The sequence below is a fragment of the Diaphorina citri genome, unplaced genomic scaffold (genome assembly GCF_000475195.1).
Source record: "Diaphorina citri unplaced genomic scaffold, Diaci psyllid genome assembly version 1.1 scaffold398, whole genome shotgun sequence".
In the NCBI taxonomy this organism is placed as follows: Eukaryota; Metazoa; Arthropoda; class Insecta; order Hemiptera; family Psyllidae; genus Diaphorina; species Diaphorina citri.
Window position 1 is genome coordinate 256,890 of NW_007377833.1, and position 16,557 is coordinate 273,446.

The 16,557-nt window shown below is 35.9% G+C and overlaps 1 protein-coding gene across 1 annotated transcript; it reads right to left on the reverse strand.

Annotated features, from left to right (window-relative positions):
• Nucleotides 1–307: 307 nt before the first annotated feature.
• On the reverse strand, nt 308–15,834 carry LOC103508421 (sodium/potassium-transporting ATPase subunit alpha). The gene is made up of 2 exons (XM_008472964.3): nt 15,519–15,834; nt 308–6,420 (listed from the first exon to the last, which is right to left on the reverse strand). Exon 2 carries the CDS (start codon nt 5,912–5,914, stop codon nt 2,882–2,884), a length of 3,033 nt encoding a protein of 1,010 aa, XP_008471186.1. The 5' UTR covers nt 5,915–6,420; nt 15,519–15,834; the 3' UTR covers nt 308–2,881.
• Between the last annotated feature and the right edge of the window lie 723 nt (nt 15,835–16,557).

Consider the following 16,557-nt stretch of genomic DNA (forward strand, 5'->3'; position numbering starts at 1 on the left):
GCAATTAGAAACAAGCCATCTACATTTTTATCAAAGTTGAATGTTCGCTACGTCCATGATTTCATGAAATATAACATCCTCTAGCAAAATTTAATAATATGAAATTTGTAACCGATAAAATTAGATATAGGTAAACACGTAAAAATCTAATTAACGTTATTATTTTTATAAAAATAGATCTTTCTCCATGATGAACTTGTTTAACAAATAAAAAAACTTAAAACTTGCCCGGAAAATCCCGAATTCGAACTCATGAGACTTACTCATTCCTCATCAAACCTTGTCAAAGAAATCAAAACAAAATGAATTCGGTTATCAACGCTTCTTTGTAAGAAGTTTCAATTTTCATAGTGCAATTTATTTTCTTAACAAATAATAAACTCTTTATTGAAATTTTAAGACACAATCAAAAATAACAGCTGGGCGGGATTACAGCCCGAAGGAGTTAGTACTGCTTTGTCCATTTTATAAATGACGAGTTACTAACCGAATTTTGTACAATACAATACTTGGGCCCGATTTCCCAGTCACTTTTGGCTAATTGAAATCAAAATGATGAAAACAGAGAAATCTCATATCTACTGATTGTTGTCGGGTCTAGACCATCAGATAGATGATAGAAGATCTCCTATTGAAATTCTCATTTAAACTTATCTCAAAATGACTGTAAAGTCGGGCCTATAATAATTTACTTAGAACAAATAAACCATTCAGGCCCAAGCTGTTAGACAGCGGCCCACTTGAGGCTTGTAACCTGATTAAAATAGTTTGTCAGTGAATAGTTCAAGTGCTGGCGGGAAAAATACCCATCTCTTTAGAGATGATATTCTTTTCAAAATTGAAATTCTCCCGCTAAAAATTTCAATTCTATGTAATTTTGCTATCGTGATAAAGATAAAAGTACCTAATATTAGATACTTTCAGCACCTCCTACTAAGATCCCACACTAGAATACCAGTAAGCGTTTCGGTTTGTGAGAAATGCACCTGAAAATAGGTATGCGAACAAGCAGAAACGAAAACGCATACAATTCTTTTATCGGAGCTTAGTGGAAAGTGTTCCAAATCTCTATTTGCTAAAGCCCTCTAATAGAAAACGACGACAGAATTCTGTGGATAATATGTGTAATATAAATATACTTAACTAAATACAGAGGGTCCCAAAGAAGATTTAGATATGACCTGTAGGATTATTTGTAGGTTTTCGTCCTTCCAAAAAACAAATATTACTCCATTAATACGTTCTATATTTTCTGCTAAAGGAATTGATACAATGGTGATAGAAGACAGACTGCGAAAACATCAAACGGCGAAGCGCTGTGTAAACGCCACTTTTCTGACTAGGATGGGATGGAGTTGACTTCTGGATAGAAGAAACCACTCAGATGCTGGCTAAGAACTTCAAACGTTGTATTTAAACTAAAGTGCTTATGCACGACATAATTATGTTCCTTCAAAAGACTTTGTGGCACTTGGAATAGTAAAACTCCTTCGGGACATTACCTCTGTATTATTTATGTAGTCTAAAATAAAAATAATGTAACATTTTGATCGACCTAACTGGAACACACATGGAAGTTCAGGCAAAACTCAGTTCATCTAGGAAGCATGTCAGGTAGTTTAGGCATGAAATTCTTTCCATGTCTTCTTGTTTTAGTTTCTATTTGCAATCGTCTACTTAGTTATTTTAGCTTGTTAACATAAAAGATGAAAAAAAGAAGATTTAATCTATTATTTCATGAATTAAATTAGAAATCTCATACATCCTTTACCCCAGAGAAAACCCATACATCCATTTTGTAAATGTTGTTACCATGATGTAAACTGCTAAACTTTATGATTTGATTTGGATTTGAACCACCAACTTCCAGATTCGAAGTTCATCGCGAAAACTACTGAGGTTGGTACGAGAATTATTTTTATTTTCTATTATTTTATTTTATTTTAGAATAAAAACACATTAATAATCACTCCTGGTACAAATTTGATTCATATGTTATGTTTCAAATTTAGGTCACTTGCATTTAAAATTTATTAGGGGTGTGCTAGATATTGTTTAGAAATAAATTGTCACTTTCTTAAATAGTTTCTCACCTAGTTAAGTTGTTAGGTTATAAATCACAAAAAAATTGTGCATATGACCACTTATAATCAATTGGGTACCTATCAGGTGTTTATTTAATTTAAATAAGAGGTGTTTAATTTTTACTTCTACAGATGTTGAAAACTTTCACACAAGAAACTTTTGCATTGTAGAAACTGATGACTTAAAGCAATGAAAGTGAAAATATCTCACGCCATGCTTCATTAGTTATTTAACTGAATTCATCTATATTACACCATCTGTTTTACTTACTTCGAAAATAAGTATTAGGTATTGAGTCTCTAAAAATATATGTATTTTATGTCCATTATGTCCATAATTCACATGAAATTTATCTACTCTGACATAAATATTATAATAATTAATTTATTTTTTACGTGTTGGGAAAATGCATTAAAATTATAAAATTAATTTATTATATGAATTAAGTACCTAGGTACCTATGTACCTATTTAAATAGTTATATTATCTACAGCTACATTTTCACCTTCTTTTTTTCTGATATACATTTTTGTATATTTACTTATTTTCAATTTACATAACACTTAAAAGTATAGTTACATACAACTAAAAGTATAATGATACATTAGGTAAAATACCTAACATCTAACAACAAAAAATCAGTAACATTGTAATAACAATTTGCATTAGGATTGTAGGTAAAATTTTGAATTTACTTACTGAACACTAGGTAAAAGATTACCTAATTTTCCTACGAGACTAAATTTAAGAGGAATCACTAAAGCATTTCTTACAGAAACTATTCTGATTGCTAAACTTAATAGTAGGTCTCTCTTTCCACCCAACCATTTGGATGAGTTCTTAGCCAAAATCTCCTACATTCATCGTAAATAAATATGACAATAGCAAATGGAACAGCTGGCAGCCACCATTCTGCTCTGACTGGGTAAGTTTTTAGAATTTCGTCCATACCGGGACAATATGAGACAATACATGCTGCTACGGTCTCAAATACAATTCCGAAATTTAGCACCCAATTGTTCATACCTTGATGAACCAAAGAGTTGTATCGAGTTTTACAAATTAAGAGATCAGCCCACTGTACTACTACAATAGCTATGAAGAAAGCTGTATGACAAGTGTATTCTAAAATTTTCCTGCTAGCATAGGTCCATTCTTGACCATAAGAATCTTCTAAATCATTGATGGCACAGGACTCCCACCTAGCTCTTATTCCTATTAACTTATCTGGCATCCAACCATTTTGAGCCATGATCACAAAGTATGAAAAGAATCCAGCGCAAGCTTCAATGACTCCTATCTGTCCATATGCTACAAAGAGAAGTTTTCCTGTTACTAATTTATCAGTAACTGGATTTCTTGGATGTCGACGCATAATGTCTGATTCAGCTTTCTCATAAGCCAGAGAAATAGCAGGCCACATATCGGTACCGAGATCAATACATAAAATAGCAACAACACCTAAAGGAAGGGGAATACCAATGACTATAAACATAAGGAAGGGGGTGATTTCTGGGACATTAGAAGCTAGAGTATATGCAATTGACTTCTTTAAATTATCAAAAATAAGGCGACCTTCTTCTACACCAGTAACAATAGAAGCAAAATTATCATCTAAAAGAATCATATCGGCAGTTTGTTTTGAAACATCTGATCCAGTAATTCCCATGGCAATACCAATATCAGCTTTCTTCAAGGCTGGAGAATCATTCACACCATCACCAGTGACAGCAACGATTGCACCAAGCCTTTGACAACCCTCTACAATATGCAACTTCTGAGTTGGTGAAGTTCTGGCAAATACAATTTCTCTGTGTGTTCTGAGAACGTTTTCAAGTTGTTCTGTAGTCATGTCCCTTAAAATAGAACCTTGTATTACAATGGTTGTAGATTCTCTGGGATCCAAACTACTTACTGGAACTCTTCTTCTCTTAGCTATATCTTCAAGAGTTTCAGAACCTTCTGAAATGATACCTACAGCTTTAGCAATAGCCTTCGCAGTGACAGGATGATCACCAGTGACCATGATAACGCGAATACCAGCTGAGCGACATTTAGCCACAGCATCAGGTACTGCTGGTCTAGGAGGATCTATCATGGACATTAATCCAAGGAAACGCAATCCTGTCAGTGGGAAATTAGGAGGATCAGATTTCAATTCAAATCCTGCTGGGAATTTCGCTGGAGGGAGAGCATAGTCACAAAATCCTAGAACTCGTTCACCATAATTTCCTAGTTGCTCTAAAATTTCCTCAACCTCATGTCGGTTTTTAGCATCCAGTTCAACATCTTTATCTCCTTGTTTCATTGTAGAACACCTATCAAGAATACGTTCAGGTGCGCCTTTCATAACCAATAAATACTCATTGTTTGGCATGATGTGAATAGAAACTTGATATTTATCGGTAGAATTGAATGGTATTTCTAATGCTTTCTTATGACGATTTCTGAATTCTACAACGTCACCAATAGCTAATTCTGAGAATTTGAGGATAGCAGCTTCGGAAGCATCACCCATAACCTCTCTTTTCAAAATTTGAATTTTTTCTTGATTTGGTGTAAACTCAGCTCTATTACACAAAGATCCAGCCAAGGTCAAATCTTTGTAGGACGACATATTCCTAACTTTTTCTATCAGACCGGTGGGATCTTTAAAGTAATCCACTTCAAACACCTCCTTATCAAAGCTCAAATGTGTTACTGTCATTCTGTTTTGTGTTAATGTTCCTGTTTTGTCAGAGCAGATGGTGGATGTTGATCCTAAAGTTTCCACAGCTTCCAAATGTTTTACTACACAGTTTTTAGATGCCATTCGTTTCGCTGTTAGGGACAAGCAAACTGTCACCGTAGCTAGAAGACCTTCAGGAACGTTAGCGACAATAATACCTATCAGGAAAATAACAGCGTCGATCCATGCATATCCTAAAGCGAAAGAAAGGAAAAAGAATGTTACTCCCAAGAAAATTGCCCAAGCTGATATCAAATGCATAAAGTGATGAATTTCTTTAGCTATAGGTGTGTCACCACTTTCTAGTCCAGATGTTAGCCCTGCTATCCTTCCCATGACAGTGTTATCACCACACAAAATTACAATTCCCTTAGCAGTCCCTTCAACAGCATTGGTTGAAAAGAATGCCAAGTTTTTGGCTTCTAGAACTATTGTGGTTGATTCACTTGCATTCCTAGCCTGAGGTTCTGCTTCACCAGTTAAAGATGAGTTATCTACCTTGAACCCATGACTCTCTATAATCCTGATATCAGCGGGTATCCTATCTCCAAACTTTACATCGACAACATCACCCCTAACTAGCTCAGAAGATAGAATTGTCTTTTTCTGGCCATCTCGTATGACATTAGCGTATTGTGGAACCATATTTTTAAAAGAATCCATAATTCTAGCACTCTTAGCTTCTTGGGAATATGAAAATATACCAGTTATAATACACACAGTAACGAGGACGATACCTAACCATAAGTTGTCTTTGGAGGCATCTTCGGATATATGGAATTCTATTAAATATGCAATAAAACACAAAACGGCACCTGTCCACAATAACACAGAAAACCCTTCGAATAGATGTTTGAGCAATATAACCCAGGCTGGTGTTTTCTTTGCAGGTGTCAATGAATTTGGACCATCACGAAGCAGAAACTGCTTCGCCTGTGCACTTGTCAAACCTTTCTCAGCACTGGTTTGATACCTAGCACACAAGTCTTTCAATGGCAATTTGTGATCATCGAGCTCAATCTCTTTCTTCAAGTTATCCAACTTTGAGGAAGATTTATGATGTTCAGGCTTGTTAGCCCCGGGAACCGCCAACGAATCCATTTTGTTTATTTGTTATGACCAAAAGTTTCAACAATTCATATTTACAATACAAATGCTATAGTTGACTATCTTGTTCTGTTCATCCATAGAGGCGAGTAAGCCTCTAACCGGAGACTTGAACTGAAGGGTTTATTTATCATAATAAAGCACAAGGGCTACTTCAGCTTTACTATCATAAATTGCAAAACTATAATGTTTATGCGCATTGTATTCCGTTGAAGAGATGAAGATGAATGTTGTGATTCAATAAAACATCATTATCAGCTGTGGAAGGGATGAAAAATTGTTCTGATTACAGCCAGGAGTTTAAATAGTTCATCTGAGATGGAGTTTTCTGTATTTTAGAATGTTTAATTTTTAGAATGATTGGTTTTACGGTTTTGTGGTTAAAAAGAATCGGATATTGTGAAAATTCACAAATTATTTTTACGGACGTTAAATCTTACTCAACAGGGCCCACCACACAACTTCTTTCTCCTGGACACTCATTTTGCTGATGGATTTTTCTGAAACAAATAATATGAAATTAAGAATTATTATTAATGTTTCTCACACCGATAAGTAAGTGGGGAAGAGTACAGAGTACTTCTTGGGGCTTTATACATATTTGCTTGTGAGCAAGGGATTTCAAAATGCGCTTTGTGACATTTCAGGATTCATTACGCGTAATTTTTTACAGGGAGCAACAATGTGGCAACATCACAGTCAAACAAAGAGAAAATTATCTGCCAATGAAAAACGCAACGTTTCCGAACGTTGATGTTTTTCACACGGAAAAAAACAAAGTTTTGAATTGAGTAAACACGTGGAAAGCTAAATATCGATTGCCAGGGAAATGGGTTTGCGCAAGTAGAACTAACCTATATTTAGGAACGAAAATGTTCCCATCTTGCTTTTTTGTTAATCCTCTTCTGTCCGGATAGGTTTTGTACATCGATATTTTGTGAATGTGAATGTCTATCTATCTTCGTTAGCTTCATTTAGACAGAGGAGAGGATTTGAGTTTCATTTAAATAGTGTACGATGGAAGTTGTCAAGCGCGAATAAGTGACGGGTGGAATTGCAAATATTAGCATTCAAAGTTTTGAATTGAGTAAACACGTGGAAAGCTAAATATCGATTGCCAGGGAAATGGGTTTGCGCAAGTAGAACTAACCTAACAAAGTTTTGAATTGAGTAAACACGTGGAAAGCTAAATATCGATTGCCAGGGAAATGGGTTTGCGCAAGTAGAACTAACCTATATTTAGGAACGAAAATGTTCCCATCTTGCTTTTTTGTTAATCCTCTTCTGTCCGGATAGGTTTTGTACATCGATATTTTGTGAATGTCTATCTATCTTCGTTAGCTTCATTTAGACAGGGGAGAGGATTTGAGTTTCATTTAAATAGTGTACGATGGAAGTTGTCAAGCGCGAATAAGTGACGGGTGGAATTGCAAATATTAGCATTTACCCATCCCGTAAATTGCCTAAGATGCTTAATCGGGATGTAAAAAATTTATACTTAATAATAATAATAATAATAATAAAAATATTAGCATAATAATTTCGGTGGTAATTCAACTTCCCCAAAAGAGGATCGAAATTTCAAGATGAACCTCTATAACTTTCAGAACTCTTGGTATCTGGGTCGTCTACGACTCTAGGGTGGAAATGGACATTAGCTATTTATTTCATATGTTTTATCAGTGATTGATATACCTACTTACTACCCATACTGGGTATCTATTACCTATTTCTATGTCACTCTGATTGATGGGTCATCCTGGTTCCTTAGAATTTTCCAAGGTCTACCTAGCTTTTTTAGCCCGTCCTACCTTTATTATGATAGTAATAACAAAAGATAGAATGGACGGGCTATTGTATTCGCTTCGGTGTCGTCAGTCTGTCTGTCTGTCGGTCTGTCCCCATAGAAGGACTTATCCAAACCTGGTCGACCTATATATCAAATTAAAGGTCTTTTTACCAGAAACACGAAAGTGGTGGTGGAAATTTTGTCCAGAGAACCAGAAAGCAAAAAAAAAAACTGGTTTTTGGGGGATTTTTTTCACATTTTCTCACACAAATGAGCTCTGATCTTGAAATTTGTCGCGACGACCGATGAACTCAAAGCGAGAAAGTTTTAGATAACTAGCGTCACCTATGTTAAGCTACGCCGAGCAAGGCTAATAAATGGATGGGTGACTTAAACATTATATTGGTATTTATTAGGAAACATTAAAAGGAATAAAGGGAGAACGACGGGCTCTAGTCTTGATTTTAAATCATTACATGAAAGTAAAATCAAATCAATAATAATAATAATAATAATAATAATAATAATAAACTGAATATTAAACAAATAGGTAGGTACATAGGTAGGGTACTGATTTTCTTTAACCACGATCGAATAAACTACGGGCTAAAAAATTCCCGGAGGGACGGGCCCAGCTTGTTTGCTAATATGCTAAAAAATGCTCCTGCTTGGTACATAATTTACAAGACATACGTGCTACCCTCCCAGCTAACTATTAGGCTGGCTGTACATAACATTACATAACAGTATTAAATTACATTATTACATAACAGTACATAACATTATTTCATTATTATAAAATGAGTCCAGAAAGCAATCTTGAAGAGCGTTGATTTGTTTTCTCTAAATTGAATTTAGCATAATGGTTTTTAAATGGTTAACTCTAATGGATCAAGTAAATTTTGGCGTTCACATGCCGACCGTTTTTTCTCATTATCCACGGCATTGTTTTTGCCTCTCTGTGTTAACATGAAATCCAGGCTCCAGGCACATTCCTTGCGATTTATTTTTAGCTGAAATACTTTAGCCGAAAATATTGTAATCTGAGAGTAAATCGAGTGTCGAAATTTCCGTACGTGTAACAAGGTCAGTAGTGTGAGAATTGTGTGTTGGAACAGGGATAAATTTCACTCTTTTGCAAAGTATCAAATCATTACATGATGCAATTGATGAGTATGCTGATGTTAACCTACCCTTCATAGAAGGTTAAATATAAATTTATTTCTTCTTGTGTTCAAGCAGAGAGCTTCGTCACAACGTTAGTGGGTATCACAGCATTACTAAGTACCTCTTTTACTATTAATTCTCATCTATACTCATATCATCAATCTTTTTACCCTGGTAATGCCACCTCTGGTCTCTCGGTTAAACTAGCTACTCAATTGTCCTCACGAGGCTGAGTGCACCCCGAACTCCAAGCACAGAGCCAAAAAAACTTCGACCCCGCTGGGAATCGAGCCTGGAATCTCCTGTGATACCCGCTCAGCCATGGAGGTTGCTCTCGTCACTCTTGTGAAGTATGATTAAACTTGAAACTCATTTCATTTGTTTAATGAATTGGACACAGTTATTGGATACAAATTTCAAGATGCCAATATTGCAAGCAGATAAATTTCACCTCAGAATGAAAGTAGGGCAAATCCCATCTGAATAGTGGATACAGTTATTGGATACAAATTTCAAGATGCCAATATTGCAAGCAGATAAATTTCACCTCAGAATGAAAGTAGGGCAAATCCCATCTGAAAAAATACTTGCCTAGGGAAATTTTAGCAAGCTCTGTACCATTTCTATCATTTTTTTGTACGAATATGTTTGCTCTATTTTATAACATCGAATAAGGTTCATTGCCTAACCCCTGCTGAGATAATTTTGCTGGGGTAAGGGTCAGTAAAGACATTTTGTCAATAGATATAAATGATATAATCATATATGTATTATACTTTAATATTATGATGTTTCAATTTGGAGAATGGCATCTCAAGGCCAAGTTGAGACATCTCCATTAAAATTTTTGTATCTATTCATCTCAGATAGGTACAACAGGCAAATAGGCATACACAAAATACAGATTTTATTCTTAGTATTTTGTCAAAATTTCCAATTCAGCCCATTCTTCTCCTCCTTCTTCTTCGTCTTCGCCTTTTCTTTGTTCCTTAATTTAAGCTTATGAGGTGCATTTTTTGTTCATTTATACCTATTGTTGTCAATAAAGTTAAAATTCAAATTCAAAAATTCAAATTTCCCACGTTCGGACGAGGTAGGCGTTTTTTTGTCAGCCTCTCAATCAGCTCTAGCTAGGGTGATTGCTTTGTGCTGACATTTGGTTTGGGCCACAAAAATTTTACGAGGGGGATGCCTTCGCACTCAACCTTTGCTAATTCTTTAACAAGGGAAAGTTCAGGCTGGTTTCCTCCCTGTTCAAAGTCCCTCAGCCAGACTCGGTATAAATACGCGTTAAGCCTCGTACACACTGTACGTTTTCTTGCAATTCATCGTTTGATCTGATCCTAAGAAAAATCGCATCGTGTAAACCAGGCTTTTAAACTATTCTTATAAAATAAGTTCATACAGAAACTATTCAAGTGAAATCTCGGGGGTGGGGGAGGAAACTATTCATAGACACCACAGTGGTTAATTAATAAATTAATTCGAGCAAAACTCAGTGCCAAAATTAAATTCGTACATTAAGCGTGTGGTCACAGCTGACTGCATGTCTCAGATGCATGTATAAGACCTGCATAGGACTTCAGGGTCAAGTACAAAGGGTATTTAGGGGCCTGCCCCCCTGGAAACACAAGATCGTGGGAATAGAACATCCAGTCCATGGCTACCCAAATATTTCATCGGGGGAATAGAACACCGGAACTAGAAACAAATCAAAAATTCGGGGGAATCGACAAACGCCCAACAAGACGTAGGTAATCGAAAGCACACTAAGGAAAAACATTAGTGATAGGGTGCCACAAGTTTATGAAACTTGAGAATTATAGATATAGAGTTCAATATTAGAGTGCCGGCACCCAGTCACTCGGTTAGGCTTCCGGCACCCTAGTTTTTCTCACCGTGTAACTAGTGGTTCAGTGATTAAGACCTGCATGTAAAGATTTAATTCAGGGTCGAGTACGAAGGGTATATTTAGGGGCCTGCCCCCCCCCCGGGACCTAAACATCAGGTAGGTAATAGAAAGTAATTAATTAGTGGCTCACTGACTCAGTGAACTGAAAAATTCACAACGAAAAAGCGTCCCTACGGGGTCCCTACAGACTTTGTGTACTTTCTTTATTATTTTACATTACGAGTATTTCAACCCCAGTAGCTTAGGGATAGAATATTGGACTCGTAATCTAGGGGACTGGGTTCGAGTCTCTCCGAAGTGAAACTTCATTAGCGTAATAAAATTTTGAGGTGGACATTTTTCTAAAAGCATTGCTTTAAACATATTTTTACAACTTACAATAACATACATACTTTTCAATACGAGTATTCCCTTTTGAAATCACGAAAACCTTACTACTCGTATGTTAACATTATTATAATTACCTACGTATGTAGTATAAGTTCTTTTATACCTACATATTTTGCGAAATACCTTATAATGAAAGGTACCTACTGTAAATAGGTACAATATAGGTACATGTAGACACAAAAAACCCTTACTGACAAAGTTCACGAGAGGTTCTTTAAAAATCTCAATGCGAACAAAAAATTTATGAAAAACGGGGAAGAAAAATGAGCAGGAGAAAAGGAAAAGATTTGTGGCGCCAGGGATATAAACAGAAAGAACATCAATATTTCGTCCTTGTGTCTTGCCGCTTGCCGGAGCTACCTAGACTTCTTGTGCTGAATAGAAAACGGTTCCCTATTATGTGGAAAGGAGAAGAAGGAGAAGCAGAAAAAGGTGCAGGAGGAGAAACACGAGTTGGAGAAGAAGGGTGAGGAGTAAAAGGAACAAGAGAAGGAGAAGAAAAGGAAGGAGAAGGAGATGCAGGAGGAGGAGAAGCAGGCTGGAGAAGGAAAAAAAGAGGAGGAGGAGAAAAAAAGAAGAAAAAGGTGAAGAATAAGAAGAGGAGGAAGAGGAGGAAGAGGAGGAGGAGAAGGAGGAGGAGGAAGAGGAAGAGGAGGAGGAGGAAAAGCAAGAGGAGTAGAAGAAAAAGCAGGTTGACACAAATAATGTCGTTATATTTGACATAGATTGTTATTTTTCGCCATTACGTTATGTGACATAGATTTTTCGCCATCAGGTCATTTGACACAGAAATAGGTATTTTCAGGGTTTTCGAGGAATCCGGGAAAGTCTAGATTTTTCCAAGGGTAAAGCATGAGAACAGATGAATCACCTATACAACTCGTGTAGGGACTTCCTCTTTAGTCTTTTTCATTTCTCCGGGAATGCCAGCCTTGTTAGCTTGGAGGGTAGGGTGTCTCCGCGTCTGCTTTGCAAGCGCAAGGTCGAGTGTTCGACTCCCACCCGGGGCGAACATTATCCTCAACAGATAAGGTTCGTTCTCGGAACGGCTGGCTTTCTCCTATCCTGTCTTCCTTCTATCTTCGATTTCGGGATGACAAGACATCAAATTAAACATTTTGAAGATAAGGAAAATAGGTACCTAACAAGGTAAATGCTTAAAGTGAAAAGAGAAAATCAATTTATTTAAACTGATACCTACATAATTAACTTTCAAAAGTTTCAACAAAAAATTCCTCGAGAAAATTCAGAAATAACTTGTACCTACCCTGAGGGAAAACTGTGCGTTTGGCAACATTGCATTCTTCCCGACCTTCCCGTATAAAGCTACTTTCTGTTCCCTGTAAAATTTTCCCTTAGGTACTCCCTGTTCAATATTCCCGTTTTACTACCTTTTCCATGATCACCCTCTCTTTCCTTATCCTAACTTATGTTCCCGTGGTATTAATTTTTCATTAACCCTCTGTTCATTTGTTCATTCTTGTCAGCTCCCATGGCGTAGTGGTCACTGCACTCGCCTTGCACGCGGGAGACCCGGGTTCGATTCCCGGCGGGGTCAAGAAATTTGTATCATGCAAATGATTGATTCCGTGACTGCCTGTTGCGGGGCCCACTCAGCCTCGTGAGGAAAATGAGTAGCTATGACATGTAAATGCGTATAGCGACCGGTGCCAGCATGGTAGGTAAACATTAGATGTTAGGATTATTGAGATATTGGGAAAAATCCTACAATGCTGCAGTGAGCACCAAAGTTGTGACATAATAACACAAAGAAATCACATTTACATTTTTATTTGTTCATTCTTATTTTTATTATTATTGTTTTATTTAGTCTTAATCTTTAAATTCTTTATTTCCTTCTCCCTCTCCTCACTCTCTCTTTCTCTCTCTCTCTCTCTCTCTCTGTCTGTTGGCCCAATGGGACTTTTTGGACGAAGGAAGTTTTATAAAATCAACGATTTTGCATCAAGTTTGTGTGTAAGTGTTGTTTGTTTGTCTATCTAGGTATTTGTTCCGATATATCTCTCAAACAAACCGTTTGTCCAATTGCCAGAAATGCTCAACACGTAGAGAAATTTTCCAGATTTTAGAACCAATCCAGCCTTTGAGGGCCCCATACAGTCCTTTTTTCCGAGTTCCCAAGTTCACTGAACTAAATTGTTAGTATTAGCTGACGCGACGGTATAAATAACGTATAAGGCAGTCGGGCGAGAAATAAAATTGTATGTATTCCAAATAACACGTCTATTTTCCCCAGGAAAACGAAAGTAGCGTCAAAAATGAGCTTACCTCTTCAAGGCTATTTTATACACCTTGAGTTCATTGAAAAGAAAATACAGGCTGCGAGTTTTGAAATGTAAACTTTTTGAAAACTTGTATGTTCGTGAGAGGGGTAAATGTTTCAGACTTAAAATTTACAGCCACGGTAGGCACTTTAAGTTTACAAAGTAATACTAGTACTATATTATGTACCTATGTCCTATGTAGTTTATGACAGTACATATCATGTAAAAGTATCACTTCATTAATAATAATACTCGAAAGAACATTAAAAGTACATGCTAAGTATTTTCTACTGAAAAGTTAGAAATTTCAACAGAGTTTTTTCTTATTCTTTTCGTGAGACTGTTGAAAGTTTTAGGTAAGTTTCAGTTGTTAACCATCATCGTAATGATATTGGTAAAGTAACGAGCTGAATGGTATTGTGATTATTTGTGTTGCAGAAGGTTCAGGTTTCACTGGGAGGCAACAAGCAACAAAATTATAGTTGAATTTCGACTGTCGTCGTACCCAGTACTTTATCACTAGGAAGCGGATTATATGCACGAAAAAATGGCCTAAATATGTATGCAATATACACCAAAAAAATGGCCAATATAGGCAAGAATATGCCAGAAAACTGCCAAAATATGCAAAAACATGCACTCAGGTTCTCATATATGTGTCACAGACAATATAGGCAAGAATATGCCAGAAAACTGCCAAAATATGCAAAAACATGCACTCAGGTTCTCATATATGTGTCACAGAGAGTCACACAGCATTTTCCAACCTCTAAAACATGCAAAAGTATGCATTTTAAGAAAAATCCTCGAAATATGCTTTTGCATATGCAAATCACACAGCATTTTCCAACCTCTAAAACATGCAAAAGTATGCATTTTAAGAAAAATCCTCGAAATATGCTTTTGCATATGCAAATATGCATACATGCGAAATCCGCTCCCTAATTATCACCTTACCACTAGGCCGCTAAGAAAAAAAGTCCCTACAGTACTAGTACAGTCCAATCAAGCCAAAATTTTAATAAGCAAATTTCTTTTTTGCCTCAACATGTTTGTTCAGTTGCATCAACATTGGACTTGGAATTCGGGAGTTATGGTGAAACAAACAAACAAACAAACAAACAAACAAACACACAAACAGAAAAAGTAATAATTGAAAATCGTCTCGAGTTAGAGCTCACTTTGGTCCTTCAAATTTGAAAATTTGGAACGTAGAACATATCTAGAAAGCACTAAATCAGGCAAGAGAAAACCATATTACACACACACTTATACAAGTGACTAGACAGTCAAAAATAGCAGCTGTTTCATGCTTTCATAAGAAAAAGGCAGAAGAATCAGAAATTTTTCCAAATCATTTTTTAAAACTCAAAATTAAAATTTATTACTTCTTGGCAAAATTTTAATCAATTGAGATAGCGCTTTCCTTGCTTTGGATAGCAGAATAATAATTTCAAAAGATTGTGCGTATCTTTGTGTATCAACCACGATTAGTTGGATCTAATAAAACAGTCGTTGAACATCTCAAAAGTTTAGAAATTCTTACCAATATAAACAATTAAACACATACTGAGGTCCTTTCCAATGAAAAGGTTACTTTTCTTTTTACTGTCCCTTATTTTCTCAGCAATGTTTTTTTTTCTCTAGAAGGACTTGTTTCAAATCTTTTTAATGCTGAATTAGAAAAGATAGTAGTCGAAATGTAGAAACTAATACAGATAAACTTTCTGACATAACTATTGAAACACGTAACAGACCTGAGAAAAACAAATTACGTAAATCGAAATAATTATGCCTACCTATAAGGTATTTCAATATAGGTATAAATTCTTGTTTTAGGAGTTATACTCACACAAAAAGAAGAAATGGAAGAAAATAATTCTGAAATTAACGTATCAAATTTTCCAATCTTTATATTCACAAGTCTGCATCTAATAAAATAGGTCAAACTGTATTCTGTCAGTAAAAAATGTAAAACGAATTCACGAATTTAGAAAACGAATACTCGTCGAAGAGTAAAATAGAAAATACATTTGAAAACAGGAGTCAATTTACCTTAGTTTTCTGCAGAGAATCCAAAATTAATCCAAGATGTAATTATTCCGTCCAGATGTTTCTTAGGAAGTTTCGATAAGAAGGGAAAAGAATTTTATTATGCTCACACTTTTATTTTTAATTTCTTCTTATTATTTTTTAGAAAAGAAAAGGAAAAACAATCACTCCACTCACTAAAGAACAAGCAGCACAGAGATGAGTCCAGCACGAACTAAGGCAATATCAGATGCCGGCGAAAAAAGCTTCGACAAAGAATTATATTAAAAACCGTTGGATGGGTTATTTTTAGAGATTTTTTACATACAGCGCTTGCGTTTTGTTGCCCCTATAAGTTTTTCAAATAGGCAAACACTTTTCATTCCTCGTGACCCCTGTTGAGAAATAAATGAAGATCCAGTTAAAACTAGCACTCACCTTTCTGAGAAGAGACGCGACGCAGGCGTAAATAATAACCATCGATTAAAACATGCATGAAATCTATACTGTTTGATCAAAAGAACAGTTGAATTAGGACTCTCGAGTTATTTTTTTCGTCCTCCAACGAAAATTAATAACACTTATCTGGATTTTCAGTACACGTATTAGGGGGTTCATTATTGTAGCTGAAAAATACGTCGATATTCAGAAACTTTCCGTGTGAAAGCCTGCCTACAGAGTAAGAGAATAGTGTGTATTGATTCCTAGTACAGGGTGGAGCATGTTTATATCAAGGGGCCCTTACACCGACACTCAATAATGAGGACAGGAATAAATTATTAGGAATACCTGGTTTTATCTAGCAATACCTGGAAACGAGGAGGAAAATGTCAATATCCCGTAATGTAGGTAGCTAATTGAAGCGATGTTTAAAGGACATGACATGGTGTTTTCTACCATCCATCTAGCTAATAAACATTAAACAATACTTGTAATAACTTTTTGTGTTATTTATACTTTAGCATTAGGTACCTATTTCTTGCCCTGGACATAAAATAATACTGCTATGCATTTATCTCTCCACAAACCTAACAAACATTTTGTATAAGGTGCTACGATACTT